The sequence below is a fragment of the Pocillopora verrucosa genome, chromosome 1, assembly GCF_036669915.1.
Source record: "Pocillopora verrucosa isolate sample1 chromosome 1, ASM3666991v2, whole genome shotgun sequence".
NCBI lineage: Eukaryota > Metazoa > Cnidaria > Anthozoa > Scleractinia > Pocilloporidae > Pocillopora > Pocillopora verrucosa.
In genome coordinates this window covers 18,747,350-18,773,822 of record NC_089312.1, presented here as the reverse complement: position 1 = coordinate 18,773,822, position 26,473 = coordinate 18,747,350, and the positions used below count along the sequence as shown (strand labels likewise).

At 39.7% G+C, this 26,473-nt stretch overlaps 2 protein-coding genes and 1 pseudogene across 3 annotated transcripts; all 3 read right to left on the bottom strand.

Annotated features, from left to right (window-relative positions):
* Positions 1 to 7,192: 7,192 nt before the first annotated feature.
* Positions 7,193 to 10,096, bottom strand: LOC136278098 (uncharacterized). Of its 2 annotated transcripts, none has more exons than XM_066161357.1 (2): positions 9,889 to 10,096; positions 7,193 to 9,294 (listed from the first exon to the last, which is right to left on the bottom strand). In XM_066161357.1, exon 2 carries the CDS (start codon positions 9,033 to 9,035, stop codon positions 7,578 to 7,580), a length of 1,458 nt encoding a protein of 485 aa, XP_066017454.1. In that variant the 5' UTR covers positions 9,036 to 9,294; positions 9,889 to 10,096; the 3' UTR covers positions 7,193 to 7,577. The 2 variants fall into 2 exon arrangements, with proteins under 2 accessions (XP_066017454.1, XP_066017460.1); XM_066161363.1 differs by lacking the exon at positions 9,889 to 10,096 and adding an exon at positions 9,730 to 9,829.
* An 8,921-nt stretch (positions 10,097 to 19,017) lies between these two features.
* Positions 19,018 to 21,996, bottom strand: LOC131788791 (uncharacterized). The gene is made up of 2 exons (XM_059105888.2): positions 21,874 to 21,996; positions 19,018 to 21,241 (listed from the first exon to the last, which is right to left on the bottom strand). The coding sequence occupies exons 1-2, from the start codon at positions 21,908 to 21,910 to the stop codon at positions 19,731 to 19,733; spliced, it is 1,548 nt and encodes a 515-aa protein (XP_058961871.2). The 5' UTR covers positions 21,911 to 21,996; the 3' UTR covers positions 19,018 to 19,730.
* A 2,557-nt stretch (positions 21,997 to 24,553) lies between these two features.
* LOC131788818 (uncharacterized) lies at positions 24,554 to 25,963 on the bottom strand (annotated as a pseudogene).
* Between the last annotated feature and the right edge of the window lie 510 nt (positions 25,964 to 26,473).

Genomic DNA, 26,473 nt, shown 5'->3' with positions numbered 1-26,473 from the left:
GCCGAATAGTGAAATGTCTGCCAGTGGTAGAATCGTCACAGCTGAAATTAAGTGGTATCTCTAAAAGCAGTGCAGCAGTCGAATCTCCAGGTCAGACACAGGAGGCACCGCTTGTTGGATGTAGTCCAGAGAGTGAACAACGTACTATTTCATCAACATTCGAATCTGTTGCAAATATCCAGCCAGATCCTGAATCAATCGACCAAGATTCACTTAAGCCTGATGCGTCAATTAGAGACGTCCAGGAACCTAGCGAGCCCAGTAACCCGATAGATAAAAGCATTCAATCAGATCTCGGAGGGATTGCTGAACTAGAACCAGAGTCCTCTACATCACCTACGTTGACGAAAATGGTACTGAAACAAACTGTTTTACCCGAATATTCGGGCACCAAGTTCACCAGTGAGTCTTTCACTAGACGATTCCAGCCTGACTGGTGTAAAAAGTATCCATGGCTTAGTTACGATGTCGAAAAAGACTTTTGTGTATGTTTTGCTGGCATAGAGTTTGGAAAGGATGCATCTTTTGTTTTCAAGAATTGGAAGAAGCCATCAAAGTTAACAAAACACAGCCAAAGTGCGAATCATGTAAGTTACATGACTGAGTGGCTGCAGTTCAAAGCAATGGAAAGAAAGAATAGCAGTGTTCTGCAGCAACTAAGCAATGCACATAAAGAGCAGGTCAAATTTAAGAGGAAATGTTTAGAAGTGATAATCGAGTGCTTGATTTTCACTGCTATGCAAAATATTACTGTTAGAGGCCATGAAGAAAATCGAAACGATATCTGGGAAGTGTCAGATATAAACAGAGGAACTTTCTCGAATTACTCCATTTACGATGCAAAGACTTGCCATGGCTGCAGTCAAAATTCCAGGCGCAGCTCCAGTTGCATGCTCAGTGGACATCACCCACCATCCAAAATGAGCTACTTGCAATAGTGTCAGACCTTGTGCTTGAGAGAATCACGGCAGAAGTTGGGAAGAGTGGTTACTTTGGAATCATCATGGATGAAACTTCAGACATCAGTAGAACCGAAGAGGTATCCTTGTGCCTCAGGTACGTTATCAATGGTGAGACAAAAGAAAATTTCGTTGGTTTCTTTGCCGCTGCTTCTACGGAGGGGGAAATTCTGTACGAGCTCGGAAAAACAGCCATAAATAAGATGGATTTAAGGTTGGAAAACATTATTGCCGTATGCTTTGATGGCGCTGCGAACATGAGTGGGATTCGCAAGGGCATTGCTACGTGTATGAAGGAATGTTCACCTCTCGGAATATATGTAAATTGTTATGGTCATATTTTAAATTTGGCTCTTCAGGACACCATGACTGAAATTGAAACTCTCCGTAATGCCCTCGGTACTATCCAGAGTCTTTACAATTTCTTACACGGGAGTACCAAGCGCCATGCGTTATTCAAGGGCATTAAAGTTTGTGAAGAGGATGTTGCGCTTAAATTAAAATTGTGACGCTTGCGACGAAAGAGGAAACTTCGAGGGGTGTCGCTATGCGTGTTTTCTAAGTGTCGCTGATGTGGGGACTATTTTACCGGTCGTAGTGAAACCACGAAAACCAAGATGACTATCAACGGTGTTTATTTAGATCACGATCACGATCACGATCGTAAACTGAAATTACAATAATATTATAACGAATGCATGAATCTACTTGAATTGGTGCGAAAGGCATGAAAGAAACGCTTTACGTGCCTATGTCGATAACGCGATTAAAATAACAACAATTAACGTGAATTAACATAAACAAATCATAAAAGGCTAAATTAAAACTGCTCGAGATTCAAAGATCGGCTACACGATGACCATTTGCGGCTGATTAACAGCCCAAAGACTAAAATGTGGGCGTTACTGTGTGAGCGTCTAGTTATTTCAAAATACTCCTTTGATTTCAAGATAATTAGTTGTACTGTTGTACAACACAGTACATATGTGCGCTATCGCCCAAGGTGAAAAACTAAACTTAAACATATTGAAATAAAACTAACAAAATCACTTACATATCGGTCCCGCTTGTGCCAAAGGTTTGGAACGAAAGAACGAAAGTACTGCTGTTCAAGGCGAAATCTTGCGAAACTCTCGCTTATAGGGACGCTAACTTAGCTTTTATATGCGCGTGGTGACGCTAAAAGATCCGATTACAAACCAATAGGGAAAAGATAAACATTGTAACTACGATCGTAACTAGGCACACAAAGTAATTGACAATTGAATCTAATTAAAAAAAAAAGGCTGTTCTTTTGTTCGATATCCTTAACAAAAATCTTTTAGTACCACTAGATGGTCCTGTCGCTGGGCGGCGGTGAGGGCCGTGCTAGAGCAAGTGCCGAGGATAATGGAAGCCCTGGTCACTTTATCAAAGGATCGCGATCCCAAGACCTACAACGAAAGTAATTCGCTTCTCCACTCAATTTGTGACTTTGAGTTTATGGCTTGATGGTTTTGAAGCTCATCTTATCCAACACTGATAATTTGAGTAGATATCTACAGGGAGAACAGATGGATGTCATCACCACCAAGAACACTGCTGATACTGTCGTTAAGACACTGAACAATTGTCGCAATGAAGAGAGCTTTACCCAGATGTGGTCACATGCTGATGTTATGGCGCAAAAAATCAGAATAGGAATCGAGGGTACGAAATTTACCTTCAGAGAAGCCAAGATACCTCGAACCAGACCATCACGCCGACTTCAGGGCCTCAGTGGCGAGACACCTGCTGCAGCGAACGACAACTCACAACAGACGGCAAAAGACCACTTTCGTATCACAGTTTATTACACAAGTATTGACAAAGTCGTCAGTGAACTTCAATCAAGGTTTGAGGGCAATGACCAAGAGGTTTTGTGCGCATTGGGCGAAATCGTATTCAGCCATTCTCCAAGCATCAACAACATCCGAACTGTATCAAATTTCTATGGCGTGGATGGTGAAATGCTATCAAGTGAGAAGTCAATCTTTGAAAACTACGACTGCGGGTACCCATGCCAGAGAAAAAACGCAGCTGTGATGGTAAAGACCATGCATCAAAATGGTCTCCATGACATTTTACCCGTTCTATATAAAGTTGCCTCCATCCTGGCCACAATTCCTGCAACCTAGCGTTCTGCTGAAAGGTCTTTCAGCGCCCTTCGCCGCATCAAGACATTTTTAAGATCCACAATGGGACAAGACAGACTTACCAGTATCGCCTTTGTTAACATTGAAAGAAAGTATGCGAACAAGACAATGCAGAATGATATGCAAAGGATTATTGACATAATTGGGTGTCGAAGTAATCGTTCTTCATACTTCTTTTAGAGCTCAAATGGGTACGCTTTATCTCTCACTTCTTGGTTTGGTATCGTAGAAATGTTGATCTCGATTTACCGAAAATACTTGCACTATTTTGAACGCCCGTGCTCTCAAGGTATGGCGAAGAAAACTTGATATCATGAAAGAATCATCTTGTGCATCTGTAACCATCAAGTTGCATTCGGGCAAACTAAGTTCAGCCCCCCCCCCCAAACAAAATTTTTCCTGTACGCCGATGCTGATCATGATTGAGCCGTTAAGCGTACATTTTCAGCGGTTTCAAATTGAAAATGTCAATCTGACATGCGCGAACTAAGTTTCCATTGGGGGCGTTTTGAAATAGCCATGCTATGCTATCCCTTGGATAGGGAGGGGGATCCGCCTCGGGATGTTTGGCAGGGATTATCCACCCAGACCCTATTTCAGATAAAAAAAAAAGTGCTATTTCAATAATTAGTTTTGTACCTGGCCTCTAATATCCCCACCAGACAAATTTTGCTTGGTTTGAGAATCCTTTTACTCTATGTTGTAGAAGAATTTGAAAAGGCTTGTATCAATGCCGAAGTTAAGAAGTTACGAAAATCACCCAAAGGAAACAAAAGAAAAATATCTTTTTCATACTTGTGATTCACTTTGATTAATGTTGAAAAATCAGCTACGTTTATACCCTTGCGTGGTTTTCTTGAAAAACATAGTTACCTAATTTTAAACCAAAATGGTAAAAATGTACACCGACCTGTCTTTGTACCAGAACGGCTTAAAAGCCCTATATTTGGGGGCACCATATACCTCTATAACTTATTTATTACCAGTACTCCTTCTCAACTATTACGCAGATTAAGTGTTAATGTCGTAAAGTCAAACCATCGTTGATAAAGACAAATCATTTTTTCCACAAGTTAGCAAATTTCGAAAGGGTCACAATTAGCTTCCAACAATTAGCCTACATTAACTTAGTAATTAAGTATTATCAGCTGACTTGATTGCGTAAATTGTCCACTGTAAAGAGTTTAAACGCTTTTGAAGTCTTTAAGGCGGCTAATTTACGTTATCAACTCAATTGATAGTACTAAACCACCCTATCATACTCTCCCACCGACGCAGCACCACAGTTTCTTTAGAAACTTACCCCCTTTATGCATTAGTTTAGGATAGACTCGCCTTTCTACAACAAATCGATTAATAAACAAGTTAACTGCATCCAATGTCCACAAGTATAGAATGCGACCATCTTATCAACTACTTTGTTTCACAATTTCCAAAAAATTTAAATCTAACATCAAAATAACTTTTGTTCAAAGGTCCATGAAGCTAATGTCACGAAAATCAATCGAAAGGGACATGTCGGTCATAAAGCCTTAAAACTGAGAGAAAACAACGCTTTTAATCCTTTAACTCCCGTGAGTGACCAGGGGAGAACATCTCCTTACTATATCTATACAATATCATGCAGACAGGTAGTGAGAATAGAGAAAAATTTCAAATATGGGATTACTAATTGATCCAGTACCAAATTCTCCAAAGAAATATAACGAGAATCATTGGCAGACAGTAAAGAGAATTACTAATGAGATCGTGGGAGTAAAAGGGTTAAACTCACATGAGAAAGAAGGGGCGAGGAAAGTTATACGCGCGCAAAGCACATAATAATTTACCTTGTGGCGCGTAAATGGTAGCTACACCTTCACCCTCCCCTCCCCCCCTGGATGGTGATGGTATCTTTCTTTAAGTTCCCAGAACATTTTAAAGCACATTCAAGTCGTGCGTTATCTTCAGCTCCTGGATATTGCAACAAACTAATCTCCTGTGACTTTCACTGATTTAGGTCGCTGTAATTTTGTAAGGCTGAATTTTCTTAATTTTGTCCAGCCCTTTACCTCCCATGAGTAACCAATAGAAAAATGTTTCCTCACAATAACAAATAGCCTGCGTTGCTGGTGGTCTGCGGTTTTTCTATCCACCCCCAAAACCGTAGACCACCAGCAACGCAGGCTAAATATCAAGACGATATCAAGCCTAGAAGAGATGGGAATAAACAAAAATATCAATTAGGGGATATTTAGTTGTTCCATTACCAAATTTTCCAAATAGACATCATAAAAATTGGATAGCAGAAAGTAAGGAGAATAACTAATGAGATCTCGGAATTCAAGGGTTATAGATTTCCAGCTGAAAAATTTTGCGACCAAGTTACCGCCAGCTAGGTACTCAATCGTAATACCATATCTTAGTAGTTCTTTTACCTGCGAAAAAGTCCATGTATCTTTTTTGTCTGCCCATTTATTCAATCATCTGTATGTTAATCCACCTATCCACGGCTTCATCCCTCAATCCATCCGTCCGTTCTGCAGTCCTTAAGCCAGTCTATCCCTTCGCCTCTCCATCAGGCCCTCTGTCTTTATTTCCCGTGTCTGTCTGTCTGTCTTTCCGGTTGATCTTTCCTTCCCTTCAGTAGCTTGAAATTTTCCGTTGGCTGGCTGATTTTTTTCGGTGGTGACTAAGCGACTACTTCAGTCTCCCTACAGGTGTTGGAAAACCTTATCCCCGTGTAAGCCTATAAATTCCTTCGAAACAAGTATTGGTGCACTATTGTTAATCACGTTCAGGTACGTTAAGATTACTCTCTAAGGTTTCTCATCTTGTCGAATGCGCAGAAAAGACAAGGATTGGGCCAAGCAACGACAATAGCCGCCAGATAAAGGGGACTTCAATTTAAATGCTTCGGTTTAGAAATACAGCATCAATTATCAAACATGCTCGTGGCACCAAAGGATTTGCTTGAAAAACTTCCAAACTTCGATGGCTAAAACCTCGAGCAAAATTTCCCGTTGAGGGCTCCAAGCAAGGACTTCTATGATCAAGTTGGCTAATCATTTGTCAAGAAATTTGTGGTCAGAAGGAATCCATTGACCAACACGGTAAGGTTTGGAGCTTATGATTATGTTACATGTAGTTCGCGGCTTGTTTTGCTAGTAAATTATATACTCCTTTTGAATGGTCTGCTTTTAACTGTCATATCGATTTTATCGCGCAAGCGCAAATGACGCTTAAATGTGTGTGCATGATAAAGGATAAAAGCGTTTTGTTTAGATGACAGGAATTAATTGTATCTTCCTGCTTGATAAAGGATAAAGGCGCTTTGTCCAGATGACTCGTAAACTTCTTTCTCAGAAGCGTTTTTTGAGTTTTAGAAATGATTTAGTAAAACTTTAGGAGATGGTTAAAAGCAAAACTTGGAATGTGTGTGCGTGGAACTGTGCTTTAGAAGCCTTTGTCTGGAATATTCTCTGCCTGATAAAGGATAAAAGCGCTTTGTCCAGATGAAAGGCCTCTTTCAAACTGTTAACATCAACAGGTTGTTGAGGATTGGCCTCCGTTGGCAATATGCCGGAGTGTGAAAGGCATATCCTATATTCTGCGTGAACCTAAAAAAAGTAAAACATTTTGGAGACGTCTACATGCAGATTATCTTATCGGAGTATACAGGAATAAGGGAATTACCGCGTTTCACTTACTTTCTGACTGGGGGGTCATTTTTTCAATGAACTGAAATGGTTTACCGAAATAGACGCTCTTTGTTGTCTGTTTGAATATCAGGAAAGTGTGTCTTTGTTTGGATCATTGTGGGATTTGGCCTAAGACAAATTATCCAGAGGAAGAACATTTTGGCGTCAATAGTCCTCTTTAAAATCTTACATCACTTATTCAAGCCAATCTCATTAATTTTGGCCCAGTGTTTAAACGGTTGGGCTAGCACACAATTGACAATCGTGTTACTAAAAATGGACCAAATAGGTTCGCTCGAGGCTAGAATTTGTTCTCCAGCTGAGGTGTTGTGTGGAATGTGATGTTTTAACAAGAACAAGAACAATTGGAAGCAAAACATCTAAGCCCTTAACACGCTTGCAGTGCTTTATTTCTACATATCAGAAATCAACTAACTAGTAATGTGCACATTAAGGATTAAATTTTCTACTATCGCACTTTCTGTAAACTTTCACTCCAAATGTGAGTTAAGAAACTTTTGGTTAGTAACTATCAATAAAAATCCCATCGCAAATGTTAGAATAATTGTCTAAATACTTCGGTTTGAAAATACACTATCAATTATTAGACATGCTCGAGGTATAAAAAAGATCTGCCAGAAAAAACTTCCTAACTTTGATAGCTGAAACCTTGAACAAAATTTCCCGCCGAGGACTCTAAACAAAGACAAGCTCAAACATGGCTAGCGATGACAATTATCGTACAACTGTCGAGAACCAATTACTCAAATGGTACAAAAGCATCCGCAAAAATGGAATCGTCGTCCGGAGATGCTACTGGACCTACGTGTTGCTGAACGTACGGTCGCAATTTTCGACTTAACTGGAATATTTTTGGTATCCAGACCTGGCGTTTGACCTCTCGTATCGAACTTGATATCTACTCCAGGGCGAAATATCAGTAAATGCGTGGACCCACCATAGTGAAACATGCCGAGCTGGTCACCTTTCTTCACTTTATCCTTTTCTTTAACGGTGATTTCGTTGGAGGACACTTCTGACATACCGATTGATACGAAGCACATCAAGCCAATGTCGGGATTGTCAGCTTGAATGTAGATAATACCTCTGGCAGCTACTTGGGCTAGGTATCCTTGTGACATGTTGGGCGATGCAGGGTCATCCTGGATGTTGTGGGTCGCAGAATAATAAGAACCATCTATGAGTTCTGTCTTGTAAATAGTGCCCGACACAGGACTGTGCCATCGGTGATAACTAGTGGCACTTAGGAACGCTTGGTAGACGGTTCCACCATAAAATTGCTTGGCAAGGTCACTCATGTTTAGGATGAAGTCCACTGAGTATCGTTGGTGCTTTATCCAGAAGGAGTCCCTCTTTTTCACGGCTTCAGAGATTTGATATGGCGCCGACTCACAAGCATTCGCAACAATGGAATCGTCGTCCGGAGATGCTACTGGACGACGGTTATCACGAAACTCTCTGGTGAAGAAATCATCCCATGATGTAAAACCATGATGTTTTTTATTAGGCTTGCATTTGAAATCTTTGTCGAAGTCTGGCATTGCTTGCATTGCGTCTTCACCAAACCAACCATGACGAGGATCATCAGTCAACACGTAACAAGAGGCAGGACTGGAAAGAAACTTTCCCCAATGGTTGAGAATACTTTTGAACAACTTGTTGACTTTGTCGTTGAGGAAAGCAGCAAATCCAGCAGTCGTGGCCATCGGCCAGTTCAGGATTACATTAATGGGGAAGCCAACCAAACCAGTTTCGTTGTACTCTGGAGCTGTTGTCATGATTTGGTTGATTAAAATAATCATATGTTGCCAGTAAGGGATCCTCGTCCCTTCCGAACTATCTGGAATCTTGTACTGTTGCGTGAACATCTGATGGAAAAACATGTTGATCTCGGGGTCGGAGATGATAGCTGTTAATAATTTTTGAACCGGTGGATGGAGACCGAGGTCTTCCTCTGTACCGTGAGCAACTGCTAGCTGATTTCCACCTCTAGCCGTCTCTTCATCTTCAGCCGGCGGATGAAGAGCCATCAATGACGCCAACTTATCTTTGGATTTACTGTTGACTTCTGTGATCAAGTTGTCTAACCATTTGTCAAGAACTTTCTGGTCAGAAGGAATCCATTGACCAACACGGTAAGGTTTCAAGCTCATGATTATGTTGCACGAAGTGTGTGGCTCGTTTTGCTCGTAAATAATCATGATATACTTCTGTTGAATGTGTCTGTTTTTAACTGCAATATAGATTTCATCGCGCAAGCGCGACTGACACTGGAATGAGTGTGCGTGCAACTGCGCTTGAGAAGCCCTTGTCAGGAAATTTTTCCTGCCTGATAAAGGATGAAAGCGCCTTGTTCAGATGACAGGCCTCTTTCATACCGTGACAATTAACAGGTTATTGAGGGTCGGCCTCTGTTGGCAATATCCCAGTGTGAAAGCCTCATCCTAGGTTCCGCGTGAACTAAACAAAGGAAAACAGTTTGGATACGTCAACGTGCAGATTATCTTATCGGAGTATACAGGAATAAGGAAATTGCCGTGCTACGCTTACTTTCTGAGGGGTTATTTTTTGGTGACTTCAGATTGCCATGGTTCAAGTGATTCACCGAAATGGACGGTCTTTGTTGTCTGTTTGAATATCAGGAAAGTGTGTCTTTGTTTGGATCATTGTGGGATTTGGCCTAAGACAAATTATCCTGAGGAAGAACATTTGGCTTTCAATGTTCCTCAGTAGTCCATGGACCATAACATAAATGTCAACCTGATTTAAAGATCACATTCAAATTATATTAATTGGGACGATAAGATACGATTAATTCCTACCTAAACGCAATGTAAATGAGAGTTCTATCAAATATTAGAATGAGTAGACTTATTCCAATTCTTGAAACTGTACCGTTTTTGACGCTTGTTTAACTCCTGCTTTACCACATTAGGGTTGATGGAGAATCAAAGCGGTGAGATATCGAAATATCCTTTGCAAACGTTGCCTCCAACAACATCACATTCCAAACAACGCCTTCATAAGAAGAAAAAGCTTAGTTTCTTAGCGCACCTGATAAGATTATCTTCAGTCCAAGCATCGTCAGTCAATGTCAGTTTAGACATTAGCATATCACAGCCTTTTTGTTTCTGCAAACCCAACAGTTAAAACAGCACGAAAATATTGCGTAGACTGGACGAACTGATTGAAATTTGGAGGTATCCTCCGAGCTATTAATTAGTCAGAATATTTCTGAGCCCAAGTCAGGAATCAAACCTACAGCTCAATCGGCATCGAGACCTGCACGTATTTAGATGAAAGTAACAAAAAAGGTCAAGAGCTTAATATCTATAGGAACCATAATGAGCTTCAATAGAGAGCCGACCAGTATTGATATAATAATCTCGTGTCGCGTCCAACAGATTTATATCTATGATAGTCACGGAATGGAATTGCGGTACTTATTTCCTTCTAAAAAGCCGGGCTAACAAAATTTTAGATCGTCTTGTTTTGTATTGTTCAGCATCCGTTATGATAAATGTAGCGTGCTTTAGGCGAGTCCTATTTGAAAAAAGAAAATTTGTTGTATCAAACTACAAGGATAAAGCTTTAAGATGATGTATATTATGATTTGTAAATATTTATACTAGACCTTTTTATAGGCCTTTAAATAGGCCGTGATGGCTGCTTAGCAGTTCGCATTGCATTTTTGTCACAACAACCCCCAACTGTGTTTAACCTTGACGCGCTTCCTATGGCGGGCCACGATAAAAAATTAAAGGAATGAAACCACACGGATAAAGCTTTGAGGTAATGTATATCATGATTTGTAATATACATGGCATACCTTTTTATAGGCCATTAAAGTTGACGTTTATTTTAGCTCTGCGAAACAAACGTAAAATACATTATTTCAACGGGTTACCAAGCAGACTCAAACGTAACAAAATAACAAGATATTCATATTTTCAAAAAGATAAAAGGATGAGCTGCTGACACACAAAATTTAAAAGGGGGATTGCATCGCGTTATGGCGTGCGAAGTTGGCGAAGTTGCATTATTTTGCATTGTTTTACGGGGAGGAGGGACAACGGCCAACTAGGTGTATTTTGAACTTTTTGAAAGCGTGATAGAACTTTTTGATATAATTTTTAAACAAAATTCTTTAAAAGAGTCGTTTAAGAAAAATAAAATAAATGACGAAAATTTTCTGAGGGAGCCCTCGGAAATGATACATAATCACAACATGCTTTGTTTTCTTAACTCCTTTACCTTTAAGTCTCGTAATGGCGGGCAGGGAAGCTTGTCTAACATTGTTAGCAAGTATTTACCTTTAGGCCCTGAAAATAGTTTCATTGGAAAAGGTTTCATAAATGTACGGACCAAAATTTGGTCTCTGAGACTTTCTATCATGACTGCAACTTTTTTCAAATTAAGCTATGGTTATCAAGGGAATTTGAGATGCAACTAGACCCTGTGAGCAGGGTAACTGGGATAACTGGATGGTACTGGATCCTTGGAATCAAGTGTAGTGATACTACGGGTGTCGGACTAGTATACTGAAATAGTGAGCTCAAGTCTGGCCAAGGGCATACACCTATTTCAAAACACAGGCATGCCATGCATGCAAGAGTTATTTTTTGTAGGGTGGGTGGATTACTTGAAACATTGTAAGTAGTCTACATTCTTACATAAGGAAAGAAGAGTATTAACGCGGAAAAGAACGAAAATGTCTAATTACCTCACACACAGGTATTTTGTGGTAGATTATGTGTGTTGTGCGAATAAATGTAACCAAAAATAAACTGTATTGGTGCCACGGATACCTGTTAATACAAAATGCGGACAGCAGACTGCAGACCGGATACAAAAAATATAGACAGCAGACCGGATACAAAATATAGACTGCAGACCGGATACAAAATATAGACTGCAGACCGGATACAAAATATAGACTGCAGACCGGATACAAAATATAGACTGCAGACCGGATACAAAATATAGAATGCAGACCGGATACAAAATATAGACTGCAGACCGGATACAAAATATAGACTGCAGACTGCAGATAGGGTACAAAACGCAGACTGAGAATCTGACGAGTTTTTACGTCTGGTATAAAATAACATGTCATCTTACAGCTTACCGAGCGTCTCGCAATCGCTTTTTCGCGATCAGCCTTCACGATTATTTGCACTATTGTGGAATATTCCTGGCCCATTTCTTGATGAAAACCGATCATAATGTAATTTCAAGCCTTCAATATAGTCTTCTTACTTTGTGCGCGAGTTGGTTGGTGTGATGTCTGTACCGATTTTACCAACGTAATAAAAGTAGATGACGTGAATAACAGTAATGGTAAAGCAAGCTTAAAACGGCAGAAATCGTCAGAAACTACAACGGATACACAGGGTATGAGTAAGCTCTATTGATTTTACGAGAAAAATGTTCATATTTCGAAATGTTTATCGTTGTAAATCGACCATATTTCGTTCCCTTGTAACGTGTTCAAATTTTCATCGGTTCCTCTTGTAACTTAACACCGAGTCACACAATGCGTGACGCGTTCATGAATTAATCATTGGCTTTTTCTCGAGGCGTGAGCTTGGGCCGCCTATAATTGCGTAAACAATACTTAACATAATAACATAAAACACAAAAAACACAAAAAACCGGGGTTTTGGATCATGTATTTATTAAAAAAGAATATCCATACAACTACAATGAAAACAAACATAAGATTCACCTTTCTGATCGTGAAATTAATACCACTCGCACTGTTATCGTAGCTACTTTCCCCGGCATCAAGTGAATCCCACATGGCGTCTTTCTTCACAAGCAGTTTGCATCTATTAGAGTTTTGTTCTTCAGTCTCACGGTAGTAGTGTTGTTCAATAGGTTGCATAGAGTATATGCAGTTGGGTTTCAGATTTCAGATTTTGCTTTTTACAACAAGTGTACGTTTTTCAACTAAGACATTGGCATACAAGGCATAGAAGGCATCCAAGGCTTTCATGGCTTTCAAGCATTCGCTACCCAATCCGTTCTAAAATTACCGCTCAATAACATCTTTTAGTGTGGACTGGCCGCGAACAATACGACTTGTGTATGCGTCTGTAGGTATTTTGGGCGTTTGCGCAATAATGTTCCAGGTGATCGTAATCCAAACAGGTTGAAATACAAATCGATTGACAAAAGAGTTTAATAAGCAAGAATCTCGTACTCGTCATGTGACCCAGCCCTGTCCGTGCATGACAACGTCAATCATCATCAAGATAACACGCGTGTCAGCATGTGAACACCTCATTGGATCACAGTTAGTTGTCATGGTGTTGAGGGCCCAATGAGCACTGGGTACCATTGCGCAATTTTTCCATTTTGTGGCGGAGGAAAAAAAAAAGACGACAAAAAAACAAAGGCATTTTATGACTGGGCTATCACAAGTATCCCAGTAATGACGGGGAAACTAGCTGCAGTACCACACTTTGCCAAAGAACAATGCACCAGGGACTCTCGGCCTGTCTTTTCAGTCTTCTCTAGTGACTGTTCTCTGTTACAATTCCACTTCCATTAACTTCACTGCACTCTTCTCTTTAAGACCTTTAGCTGCTCGGATTGTGATTGAGCGATCGACTCTGATTGACACTAAAACTTATTCTGGGTGACTCTGGTCATCTGACTCTTTCTGCATGTAAACCACACACAACTTATTATTCCTATATTCGCTCTGACGAAGAGCTCACGTTAAAAACGTCAGCTTAAGGGTAACTAACGTGCAGTATTGACAAATCTAAAATTAATTATCTTGTGGTACCCCCATGTAGCGGCTCAGCAATATACTTTCTTTAAAACTTACCCCCTTTATTCTTATCACTCGAACTCGCTCAGTCTTTGATTCTCACTGACTAAAACTCTAAAGAACACTCTTATATCTTCACCTCCGGTGGACAGGAGTGGACATGTTGGACAACCAAACTTAGAAGATTAAATATTAGTGACAGAACAATAACCCAAACACCTTCACAAGAATCCAACAAACAAGTGAATAGCGACCTACTTAACCCTTTAATGCCCAGTAATCTCCTTACTGTCTGCCATATAATTCTTATATATGATGCTAGTTCTGAGAATTTGGTACTGGATCAAATGGAAAATCCTCAAACTTATGTTTTTCATTTGTTCTCATCACCTGTCTGATTGATATTGTATTGCTCTTGTGAGGAGAAATTCTGTCTTGGTCACTTACGTGAGTTAAAGGGTTAATGCTTTCAATCAAACAATCAATCCCTGACTACCAAAGCTAAAGGAAGAAGTTCAGCGAATAAAGATGATACATTTTTGTCCAAGTGACTTTTAAGTGAAAGATGATGTTATTTAGTGAATGACATAGGCAGACTTGGAGAACGGCTTAGCCTGCCACTTATAGCTCAGCGGTACTGAGAGTGTCCGAAGTACTAATTGGTTCGACTCGTATTAACAGCACTCAGAGTTCTTTTTCCTCTGATTAAACGGAAAGCTAAGTGAAATAGACTGTTTTGAACTAAATCTAAGCTCGACTGAGCGCTCTTAAAGCTTCATATATGTATTGACATTTCGTCTGTGATTACGCAAATAAACTTGCCAGATCCCCAAGTTGAAGTTGACTAAACATCAGTCCCGATGACGAGGACATAAATCATCAATTACACGCGAGGGATGTCAATTTAAAATACCCCCGCAAAAAAAGAAAAAACGTAACTATTCTTGAAAGTGTTAGCTTCCATTCGGAGTCAACGTTGCGGTCATCGCTGATTTTGTGACCAACGACATGATAAAATACCACTTTTTAACCACACTCACACCCCTACTGGCGATGACTGGCTACAAGCATGAGCAATTGCCAATAAGAAATCATAAAGGCTTCCCTTGTTAACAACAATCATCCAAACCAGTTACATTACTTCCATGACAAATCAGTAACCGGTTAATACAAATCTCAGGCAAATTGCTGTTTCCGCAGTCCCACCACTCATTACGGGTGGAACTGAATGTTTACGCTGACAAATGAAGTAAAATGAACCTTTTTTATGATTAATCTGTAGGCGAGAATTGAAACAAAAATTGGATCCGTAAATTAACGATTTCACTGCTGAATCGAGTGGAATATGCAATTGTAAGGTATAAACAAGAGATAGACTGTTGCTCGTTAACCCTTTACAGCCTAAGATCAGTATTCATGTTCTCCATACTGCCCTCTATACATTTCCTTAGGTGCAGACAAGGAGAATTTGACATGGTTTGTTGCTACTCTGGTTTACAGATTTAATGAATGTAACCGAAGAAGTTACAATTCATAGACCCAACGTTTCGACACTCCTGTCTAGTGCATTCATCAGGGGTGATCTAAACGCTGCAACAAGAGGTACTCTTGTTTACCTTTTAAAGAAAAGGTTGTCACGACGCCACCCCGGGTAGGGAGGGGGATCCACCTCGGGATGTTTGGCAGGGATTATCCACCCAGACCCTATTTCGGATAAAAATATATTTTTCATACTTGTCTTTCACTTTGAATCGTGTTTGTTGAAAAATCAGCTACTTTTATATCCTTGTGTGGTTCTCTTGAAAACCATACCCAATTTTAAACCAAAATGATAAAAATCTACACCGACCTGTCTTTAGACCAGAACGGCTTAAAAACCACATATTTGGGGGCACCATATACCTCTATAACTTATTTATTGGAGTACCCCTTCTCAACTATTACGCAGATTAAGCGTTAATGTCGTAAACTCAAACCATCGTTGATAAAGACAAATCATTTTTTCCACAAGTTGGAAAAATTCCGAAAGGGTCACAATTAGCTTCCAACAATTAGCCTACATTAACTTAGTAATTTAGCATTATCAGCTGACTTGATGGCGTAAATTGGCCACCGTAAAGAGTTTAAACGCTTTTGAACTCTTTAAGGTGGCTAATTTACGTTATCAACTTAGTTGATAATCCTAAATCACCCTGCTATACTCTCCCACCGAAGCAGCACCACAGTTTCTTTAGAAACTTACCCCCTTTATGCATTAACTTAGGATAGACTCGCTTTTCTACAACAAATCGATTACTAAACAAGTTAACTGCATCCAATGTCCACAAGTATAGAATGCGACCATCTTATCAACTACTTTGTTGCACTGTTTCCATAACATTTAAATCTTACATCCAAATAACTTTTGTTCAAAGGTCCATAAGGCTAATGTCACGAAAATCAATCGAGTGACCAACAGAGAAATTTTTCCTCACAATATCAAGTAGCTTGCGTTGCTGGTGGTCTACGGTTTTTCTCTCCGCCCCCAAAACCGCACACCACCAGCAACGCTGGCTAAATATTAAGACAATATCCAACCCAGAAGTGATGGGAATAAACAAAAATATCAATTAGGGGATATTAAGTTGCTTCATTACCAAATTCTCCAAATAGACATCATAAAAATTGTATAACAGAAAGTAAGGAGAATAACTAATAAGATCTTGGAGTTCAAGGGTTTTAGATTTTCAGTTGAAGAATTTTGTGACCAAGCTACAGCCAGCCAAGTACTCAATCGTAATACTATATCTATTTAAATCTAACATCAAAATAACTTTTGTTCAAAGGTCCATGAAGCTAATGTCACGAAAATCAATCGAAAGGGACATGTCGGTTATAAAGCCTTAAAACTGAGAGAAAACAACGCTTTTAATCCTTTAACTCCCGTGAGTGACCAGGGGAGAACATCTCCTTACTATATCTATACAATATCATGCAGACAGGTAGTGAGAATAAAGAAAAATTTCAAATATGGGATTACTAATTGATCCAGTACCAAATTCTCCAAAGTAACATAATGAGAATCATTGGCGGACAGTAAAGAGAATTACTAATGAGATCGTGGGAGTAAAAGGGTTAAACTCACACGAGAAAGAAGGGGCGGGGAAAGTTATACGCGCGCAAAGCACATAATAATTTACCTTGTGGCGCGTAAATGGTAGCTACACCTTCACCCTCCCCTCCCCCCCTGGATGGTGATGGTATCTTTCTTTAAGTTACCAGAACATTTTAAAGCACATTCAAGTCGTGCGTTATCTTCAGCTCCTGGATGTTGCAACAAACTAATCTCCTGTGACTTTCACTGATTTAGGTCGCTGTAATTTTGTAAGGCTGAATTTTCTTAATTTTGTCCAGCCCTTTACCTCCCATGAGTAATCAAGAGAAAAATTTTTCCTCACAATAACAAATAGCCTGCGTTGCTGGTGGTCTGCGGTTTTTCTATCCACCCCCAAAACCGTAGACCACCAGCAACGCAGGCTAAATATCAAGACAATATCAAGCCTAGAAGTGATGGGAATAAACAAAAATATCAATTAGTGGATATTTAGTTGTTCCATTACCAAATTTTCCAAATAGACATCATAAAAATTGGATAGCAGAAAGTAAGGAGAATAACTAATGAGATCTCGGAATTCAAGGGTTATAGATTTCCAGCTGAAAAATTTTGCGACCAAGTTACCGCCAGCTAGGTACTCAATCGTAATACCATATCTTAGTAGTTCGTTTACCTGCGAAAAAGTCCATATATCTTTTTTGTCTGCCCATTTATTCAATCATCTGTATGTTAATCCACCTATCCACGGCTTCATCCCTCAATCCGTCCGTCCGTTCTGCCGTCCTTAAGCCAGTCTATCCCTTCGCCTCTCCATCAGGCCCTCTGTCTTTATTTCCCGTGTCTGTCTGTCTGTCTTTCCGGTTGATCTTTCCTTCCCTTCAGTAGCTTGAAATTTTCCGTTGGCTGGCTGATTTTTTTTCGGTGGTGACTAAGCGACTACTTCAGTCTCCCTACAGGTGTTGGAAAACCTTATCCCCGTGTAAGCCTATAAATTCCTTCGAAACAAATATTGGTGCACTATTGTTAATCACGTTCAGGTACGTTAAGATTACTCTCTAAGGTTTCTCATCTTGTCGAATGCGCAGAAAAGACAAGGATTGGGCCAAGCAACGACAATAGCCGCCAGATAAAGGGGAGTTCAGTTTAAATGCTTCGGTTTGGAAATACACCATCAATTATCAAACATGCTCGTGGCACCAAAGGATTTGCTTGAAAAACTTCCAAACTTCGATGGCTAAAACCTTGAGCAAAATTTCCCGTTGAGGGCTCCAAGCAAGGACTTCTATGATCATTGGCTAATCATTTGTCAAGAAATTTGTGGTCAGAAGGAATCCATTGACCAACACGGTAAGGTTTGGAGCTTATGATTATGTTACATGTAGTTCGCGGCTTGTTTTGCTAGTAAATTATATACTCCTTTTGAATGGTCTGCTTTTAACTGTCATATCGATTTTATCGTGCAAGCGCAAATGTCGCTTAAATGTGTGTGCTTGATAAAGGATAAAAGCGTTTTGTTTAGATGACAGGAATTAACTGTATCTTCCTGCTTGATAAAGGATAAAGGCGCTTTGTCCAGATGACTCGTAAACTTCTTTCTCAGAAGCGTTTTTTGAGTTTTAGAAATGATTTAGTAAAACTTTAGGAGATGGTTAAAAGCAAAACTTGGAATGTGTGTGTGTGGAACTGTGCTTTAGAAGCCTTTGTCTGGAATAGTCTCTGCCTGATAAAGGATAAAAGCGCTTTGTCCAGATGAAAGGCCTCTTTCAAACTGTTAACATCAACAGGTTGTTGAGGATTGGCCTCCGTTGGCAATATGCCGGAGTGTGAAAGGCATATCCTATATTCTGCGTGAACCTAAAAAAAGTAAAACATTTTGGAGACGTCTACATGCAGATTATCTTATCGGAGTATACAGGAATAAGGGAATTACCACGTTTCACTTACTTTCTGACTGAGGGGTCATTTTTTCAATGAACTGAAATGGTTTACCGAAATAGACGCTCTTTGTTGTCTGTTTGAATATCAGAGATGTGCGTATTTGTTTGGATCATTGTGGGATTTGGCCTAAGACAAATTATCCAGAGGAAGAACATTTTGGCGTCAATAGTCCTCTTTAAAATCTTACATTACTTATTCAAGCCAATCTCATTAATTTTGGCCTAGTGTTTAAACGGTTGGGTTAGCACACAATTGACAATCGTGTTATTAAAAATGGACCAAATAGGTTCGCTCGAGGCTAGAATTTGTTCTCCAGCTGAGGTGTTGTGTGGAATGTGATGTTTTAACAAGAACAATTGGAAGCAAAACATCTAAGCCCTTAACACGCTTGCAGTGCTTTATTTCTACATATCAGAAATCAACTAACTAGTAATGTGCACATTAAGGATTAAATTTTCTACTATCGCACTTTCTGTAAACTTTCACTCCAAATGTGAGTTAAGAAACTTTTGGTTAGTAACTATCAATAAAAATCCCATCGCAAATGTTAGAATAATTGTCTAAATACTTCGGTTTGAAAATACACTATCAATTATTAGACATGCTCGAGGCATAAAAAAGATCTGCCAGAAAAAACTTCCTAACTTTGATAGCTGAAACCTTGAACAAAATTTCCCGCTGAGGACTCTAAGCAAAGACAAGCTCAAACACGGCTAGCGATGACAATTATCGTACAACTGGCCTATTACAACTATCGAGAACCAACTACTCAAATGGTAAAAATAAATGTGTGGTCTTGCAGCAATTAACAAATCAAGACTCACAAGACTCGCATAAGGATTGCAAAATAATCTAAAAGGCCTTAACAATTCACAAACACTAAGCCAGAACATTCCTAATTTTAGTAGTTGCCAATGACTTCTAAATTTAGAAGTTCATAACAACTGACGAGGTGAAAATGAAAAAAAAATCAATTTCTTTATAAGCAAAAGACGTCTTCTAAGAGGAAAGAAAGAAAATTATCCTGTTCACACCGAACTCTGACAAACTCAAGCTGTTTATCAAAACCCTTACTTAAATTGTTTAAATTGCTGGATGTACGGTCGCAATTTTCGATTTAACCGGAATATTATCGGTATCTAGACCTGGCGTTTGACCTCTCGTATCGAACTCGATATTAACTTCAGGGCGAAATATCAGTAGATGCGTGGACCCACCAAAGTGAAACATGCCGAGCTGGTCACCTTTCTTCACTCTATCCTTTTCTTTAACGGTGATTTCGTTGGAGGACACCTCTGACATACCGATTGATACGAAGCACATCAAGCCAATATCGGGATTGTCAGCTTGAATGTAGATAATACCTCTGGCAGCTACTTGGGCTAGGTATCCTTGTGACATGTTGGGCGATGCAGGGTCATCCTGGATGTTGTGGGTTGCAGAATAATAGGAACCATCCACGAGTTCTGTCTTGTAAATGGTGCCCGACACAGGACTGTGCCATCGGTGATAACTGGTGGCACTTAGGAAGGCTTGGTAGACGGTTCCACCATGAAATCGCTTGGCAAGGTCACTCATGTTCAGGATGAAGTCCATTGAGTACCGTTGGTGCTTTATCCAGAAGACGTCCCTGTTTTTCACGGCAACAGAGATTTGGTATGGCGCCGATTCACAAGCATTCGCAACAATGGAATCGTCGTCCGGAGATGCTACTGGACGAATGCCATCACGAAACTCTCTGGTGAAGAAATCATCCCATGAAGTAAAACCGTGATGTTTTTCATAAGGCTTGCATTTGAACTCTTTGTCGAAGTTTGGCATTGCTTGCATTGCGTGTTCACCAAACCAGCCATGACGAGGCTCTTCATTCAACACGTAACAAGAGGTAGAACTGGAAAGAAACTTTCCCCAATGGTTGAGAATTTTTTTGAACAACCTGTTGACTTTGTTGTTGAGGAAAGCAGCAAATCCAGCAGTCGTAGCCATCGGCCAATTCAGGATTGCATTGATGGGGAAGCCAACCAAACCAGTTTCGTTGTACTCTGGAGCTGTTGTCATGATGTAGTCGATTAAAATAATCATCAGTTGCCAGCAAGGGATCCTTGTCCCTTTCGAACTATCTGGATTCTTGTACTGTTGCCAGAACATCTGATGGAAGAACATGTTTATCTCGGGGTCGGAGGTGATAGCTTTTAATAATTTTTGAACAGGCGGATGGAGATCGAGGTCTTCCTCTGTACCGTCAGCAACTGTTAGCTGATTTTCGCCTCTAGCTGTCTCTTCATCTTCAGCCGGTGGATGAAGAGCCATCAATAACGCTAACTTATCTTTGGATTTGCTTTTGACTTCTGTGATCAGGTTGGCTAACCATTTGTCAAGAACTTTCTGGTCAGAAGGAATCCATTGACCTACACGATAAGGTTTGGAGCTCATGATTATGTTGCATGTAGTTTGCGGCTCGTAAATGGTATACACCTGTTGAATGTGTCTGCTTTTAACTGCAATATCGATTTGATTGCGCAAGCGCAACTGACACTGGAATGCGTGTGCGTGCAACTCTGCTTGAGAATCCTTTGTCTGGAAATTGTTCCTGCCTAATAAAGGATAAAAGAGCTTTGTTCAGATGACAGGCATCTTTCATACCGTGACCATCAACAGGTTGTTGAGGGTTGGCCCCCTTCGGCAATATGCCGGAGTGTGAAAGGTATATCCTATATTCCGCATGAACTAAACAAAGTAAAACATTTTGGAGACCTTTACATGCAGACTATCTTATCGGAGTATACAAGAATAAGGGAACAACCGTGTTTTACTCACTTTCTGAGGGGTCATTTTTGCGTGACTTTAGATTACAATGAACTGAAGTTGTTCACCGAAATAGACACTCTTTGTTGTCTGTTTGTCTAACAAAGATGAGTGTCTGTTAATGATGTTTATTTAACTGACTTTAGTTTTACTACATTAGGTTAGATTGATAATCACTGTGGTGAAATATTGAAATATTCTTTTTAAACCTTCCTGCTGACAACATCACAATCCAAACAACGCCTTCACACGAAGAATAAAAGCTTGGTTCTTAGCGCACCTGATAAGGTTATTTCATTCCAAGCATCGTCAATCATTGTCAGTTTAGACAAGTATAAGATATTACATGCGCCTACGCAAGTATATCAAAGCCTTTTTGTTTCTGAAAACCCAACAGTTCAAACAAAACGTCAATAAATACCTTTAGCAAACCACGATTGCGACAGCAACGAGGACATGGAAAAGCAACAGATCTAATGAGCAGAACAATAGCTTAGCCATCCTTTGCAAAATAACGTGAAATCATCAAAATTCGCGTGGTCCGAGAAAGGAAACCCCGACGGCAGATTATTTAAGTTTCAATTTGGAACTCAATGCTGCTCTTAACATTATGCTGAGGTTAACTTGTGGCGCCGTAGGAGATTATAAACAGATCCAGTCATTCGCGAAATTCCAACTGAAAAATATGCTTTCATTTTCTCCTTGGCGTTGCCGTCCTAATTGCCAAAGGTCCCTAATTTTGCTTAGACTGTACGAACTGATGGAAATTTGGAGGTATCCTCCGAGCAGTTAATTGGTCAAAAATATTTCTTAGCCTAGGTCAGGAATCAACCGTAAAGCTCAATCAGCATTGAGACCTGCATGTATTTAGATAAAAGCAACAAACAGGGTAAAAGTATAATAGATGGCTGTTCGAGACAATTATGTTAAAATGTTCTCGAACACGCCATCTACTTTGCTATTAATGACAAAATTGTAATTATCTTATATACATAACAAAAGAATTCTTGGATATCCATGACACAAGAACTCTCGGAAACACTTTCTACGGATTTACGTCATTAGACAAACAGGAACTTGCTGAACTCATCAATTCTCGTAAACTTCTTTCCCACACGTCGTAACAAGGTTAGTTGGAAGAAGATTTGAAATGGATAAGAGGCGTTTTTTGAGTTTTAGAAATGATTTAGCAAAACTTAACGAGATGGTTAAAAACAAAACTTGGAAGGCGTGTGTGTGGAACTGCGCTTGAGAAGCCTTTGTCTGGAAATTTTTCCTATCTCCTAAAGGATAAAAGCGCTTTGTCCAGATGACAGGCCTCTTTCATACTGTCAATTTGAATTATGAATGAAGGAATCATTGAAGCAGTAAATTAGAAGATGGAAAGTCTGACAGTTGGCTATAAGTTAAGTTTCAACGACTGATTTATTCCCCATCCGATAAAGTTATAGCACATTTGATGCGGTCGTTTTGGCCGGTGCGAGTTTGAAATTGGTAATAGTATAGCCCTCGAGACCAAAGTTTAGAGATCTGCTTTAAGAGATTCCTCTAACAATGGACTGTGTATAATGGAGGTATATGTGTTTATCTGTAGTTCTTTATTAGTCTAGTTACCATTTTTTTTCTCATGAAGCGTAAGAGTCAAGAATTACTCTTCAGCTTAGTGAAGAGATTTCACGACGCTGCAGTTATATCACCTTTTTGTTAATGAAATACAATTTCCTTCGGCCATCTATAATTTAAAAATTTTTCGTCCGCGAAAGTTTGACAGTAAAATAATGGATGACAAATTAACATGTCTATTTATAGCCACGCAGTTACAAAGAAAATACATGAAGCTCTAGAAAGAGTAACACACTTTTTTCTATTATAAAACAAAATTTTTTCGTTTTTTTTCAAATCATGATTTTTTCTTGAGGAAGGAGCGCAACCGGTACTTTAGGATATGTATTCTATTACTTTGACATGAAGCCAATTTAAAAGAGAGACACGGTTCCTATGAAGACGGAAAGAAAATGACAACCGGACATGAAATGTAAGGCATTAAGAATCAAGTGCAGAGTGTTCTCCTTTAATTTCATGCAAAACTATTAAAAAAAAATTTTCAGTAAAGAGCAGCAGGGAATACAAATTTGCTAGCTTTTCCCCGACTATTTAAAAGGTACTTTGCTTTTAATTTGCCATGTTGAATTTTTCTCTAAATATAGAATTTTACGCTTTCACTTTTAACACAAGTCTTTTAGTTAATTTATGTTAAAAAGAAAGGAGCAACTTTATGTACCGGCCGCTTTGATGTTGGTTTTACATATTCAATGTGCCTCTCCCTAAAGGCATTGATTAAACCATCTCAATTTTTTTACCTTCATTTTTTTAATCTAGGGTTTATTTTCATAGCAAAGTTGAACAAAAGAGTATGCTTGCAGAGATCTTTTTACTTTCAATTTTCAGTTTGTTCGAGGAGTAGAAACATGATGCACACTGTTTGACGTGAGGGAGAATAATTTCCGCGGCGCATTTATTTGCTTAAAATGCCACCCATGGCCACCCTAACCAACTGGTGAAAATGTAAAAGGGGATTTGTTTAGCTCCGCTTTGATTTAAATTATTTACAAGGTTCAACTTTTCAATATAATCCGTTGGCGTTCTTAACAAGGTGCCATAACTGTTGACTCCTCCGAAACTCTGTCATGCGGTGGCGTCAAGACTGCCAAATGCACAAATACACAACTGTGATAGATTAATTTTTTTCTACCTTGGAAAATTTGTTTATTGTAGACGCACAGCTGCCGCTAGCTATAGCTCATTAAATACATCAACAGTGAACTTGGCAAATGGAACTAAGAATGGAGTAAGGTTAGAAGCAGTTCTTAAGAGTATCCGTTGAAAAGTCACTCCCACTCTAACGGCAGTGAGTCCACACTACAAATTGATTTCATCTCAAGTCTCTTGATTTTTTCTAAATTGTCCATGGCTAAGGTACTAAGTGACACCATCTGAACTATCTCTAACAATTTGATCTTGTTCCAGACAGAAAATCTATAACCATAAGTGAAAGAAAATTTCTTTTTGCATCCTCAAACCTATTTAAACTCCAGTGTCTCCTATGAGATTAGAGTATTAGCATCTAAAGCGCACTTAAGGGCAATGTTTATCAAAATCCTCATCGCTTCTATTTGTCTGCTATTTGTCACAATTTTCGACTTAACTGGATTATTTTCGGTATTCAGACCTGGCATTTGACCTCTCGTATCAAACAGGACATTTACTTCAGGGCGGAATATCAGTAGATGCGTGGACCCACCAAAGTGAAACATGCCGAGCTGGTCACCTTTCTTCACTTTATCCTTTTCTTTAACGGTGATTTCGTTGGAGGACACCTCGGACATACCAATTGACACGAAGCACATCAAGCCAAGGTCGGGATTGTCAGCTTGAATGTAGATAATACCTCCGGCAGCTACTTGGGCTAGGTATCCTTGTGACATATTGGACGATGCAGGGTCATCCTGGATGTTGTGGGTCGCAGAATAATAAGAACCATCCACGAGTTCTGTCTTGTGAATAGTGCCTGACACAGGACTGTGCCATCGGTGATAACTGGTGGCACTTAGGAAGGCTTGGTAGACGGTTCTACCATGAAATTGCTTGGCAAGGTCATTCATGTTTAGGATGAAGTCCAACGAGTACTGTTGGTGCTTTATCCAGAAGAAGTCCCTCTTTTTCACGGCTTCAGAGATTTGATATGGCGCCTACTCACAAGCATTCACAACAATGGAATCGTCGTCCGGAGATGCTACTGGACGAATGCCATCACGAAACTCTCTGGTGAAGAAATCATCTCATGATGTAAAACCATAATGTTTTTCGTTAGGCTTGCATTGGAACTCTTGGATGAAGTTTGGCATCGCTTGCATTGCATCTCCACCAAACCAACCACGACGAGGATGATCAGTCAACACGTAACAAGAGGCAGAACTGGAAAGAAACTTTCCCCAATAGTTGAGAATACTTTTGAACGAGTTGACTTTGTTGTTGAGGAAAGCAGCAAATCCAGCATTCGTGGCCATCGGCCGGTTTAGGATTACGTTGATGGGGAAGCCAACCAAACTGGTTTTGTTGTATTCTGGAGCTGTGGTCGTGATGTGGTTGATTGAAATAATCATCAGTTGCCAGGAAGGGATCCCCGTCCCTTTCGGACCATCTGGATTCTTGTACTGTTGCTAGAACATCTGGAAAAACATGTTTATCTCGGGGTCAGAGATGATAGCTTTCAATAATTCTTGAACCGGTGGATGGAGACTGAGGTCTTCCTCTGTACCGTGAGCAACTGCTAGCTGATTTCCACCTCTAGCTGTCTCTTCATCTTTAGCCGGTGGATGAACAGCCATCAATAACGCTAAATTATCTTTGGATTTACTTTTGACTTCTGTGATCAAGTTGTCTAACCATTTGTCAAGAACTTTCTGGTCAGAAGGAATCCATTGACCAACACGGTAAGGTTTGGAGCTCATGATTATGTTAAACGAAGTTTGCGACTCGTTTTGCTCGTAAATGATATACTCCTGTCGAATGTGTCTGCTTTTAACTGCAATATCGATGTCATTGCGCAAGCGCAACTGACGCTGGAATGCGTGTGCGTGCAAGTGTGCTTAAGAAGCCTTTGTCTGGAATTTTTTCCTCCCTGATAAAGGATAAAAGCGCTTTGTTCAGATGACAAGCCTCTTTCATACTGTCAACGTCAGCAAGTAATTAAGTGTTGGACTCTGTTGGCAATATCCCAGAGTCTGAAAGCCATATCCTATGTTCCGCGTGAACTAAACAAAGTAAAACATTTTGACGACGTGCAGATTATCTAAACTGAGTATACAGGAATAAGGGAATTATCGCGTCTCACTTACTTTCTGAGGGATCATTTTTTGTTAAACTTTAGATTACAATGAACTGAAGTAGTTCACCTAAATAGACCCTCTTTGTTGTCTGTATGAATATCAGAGATGTATGTCTTTGTTTGGATCATTGTG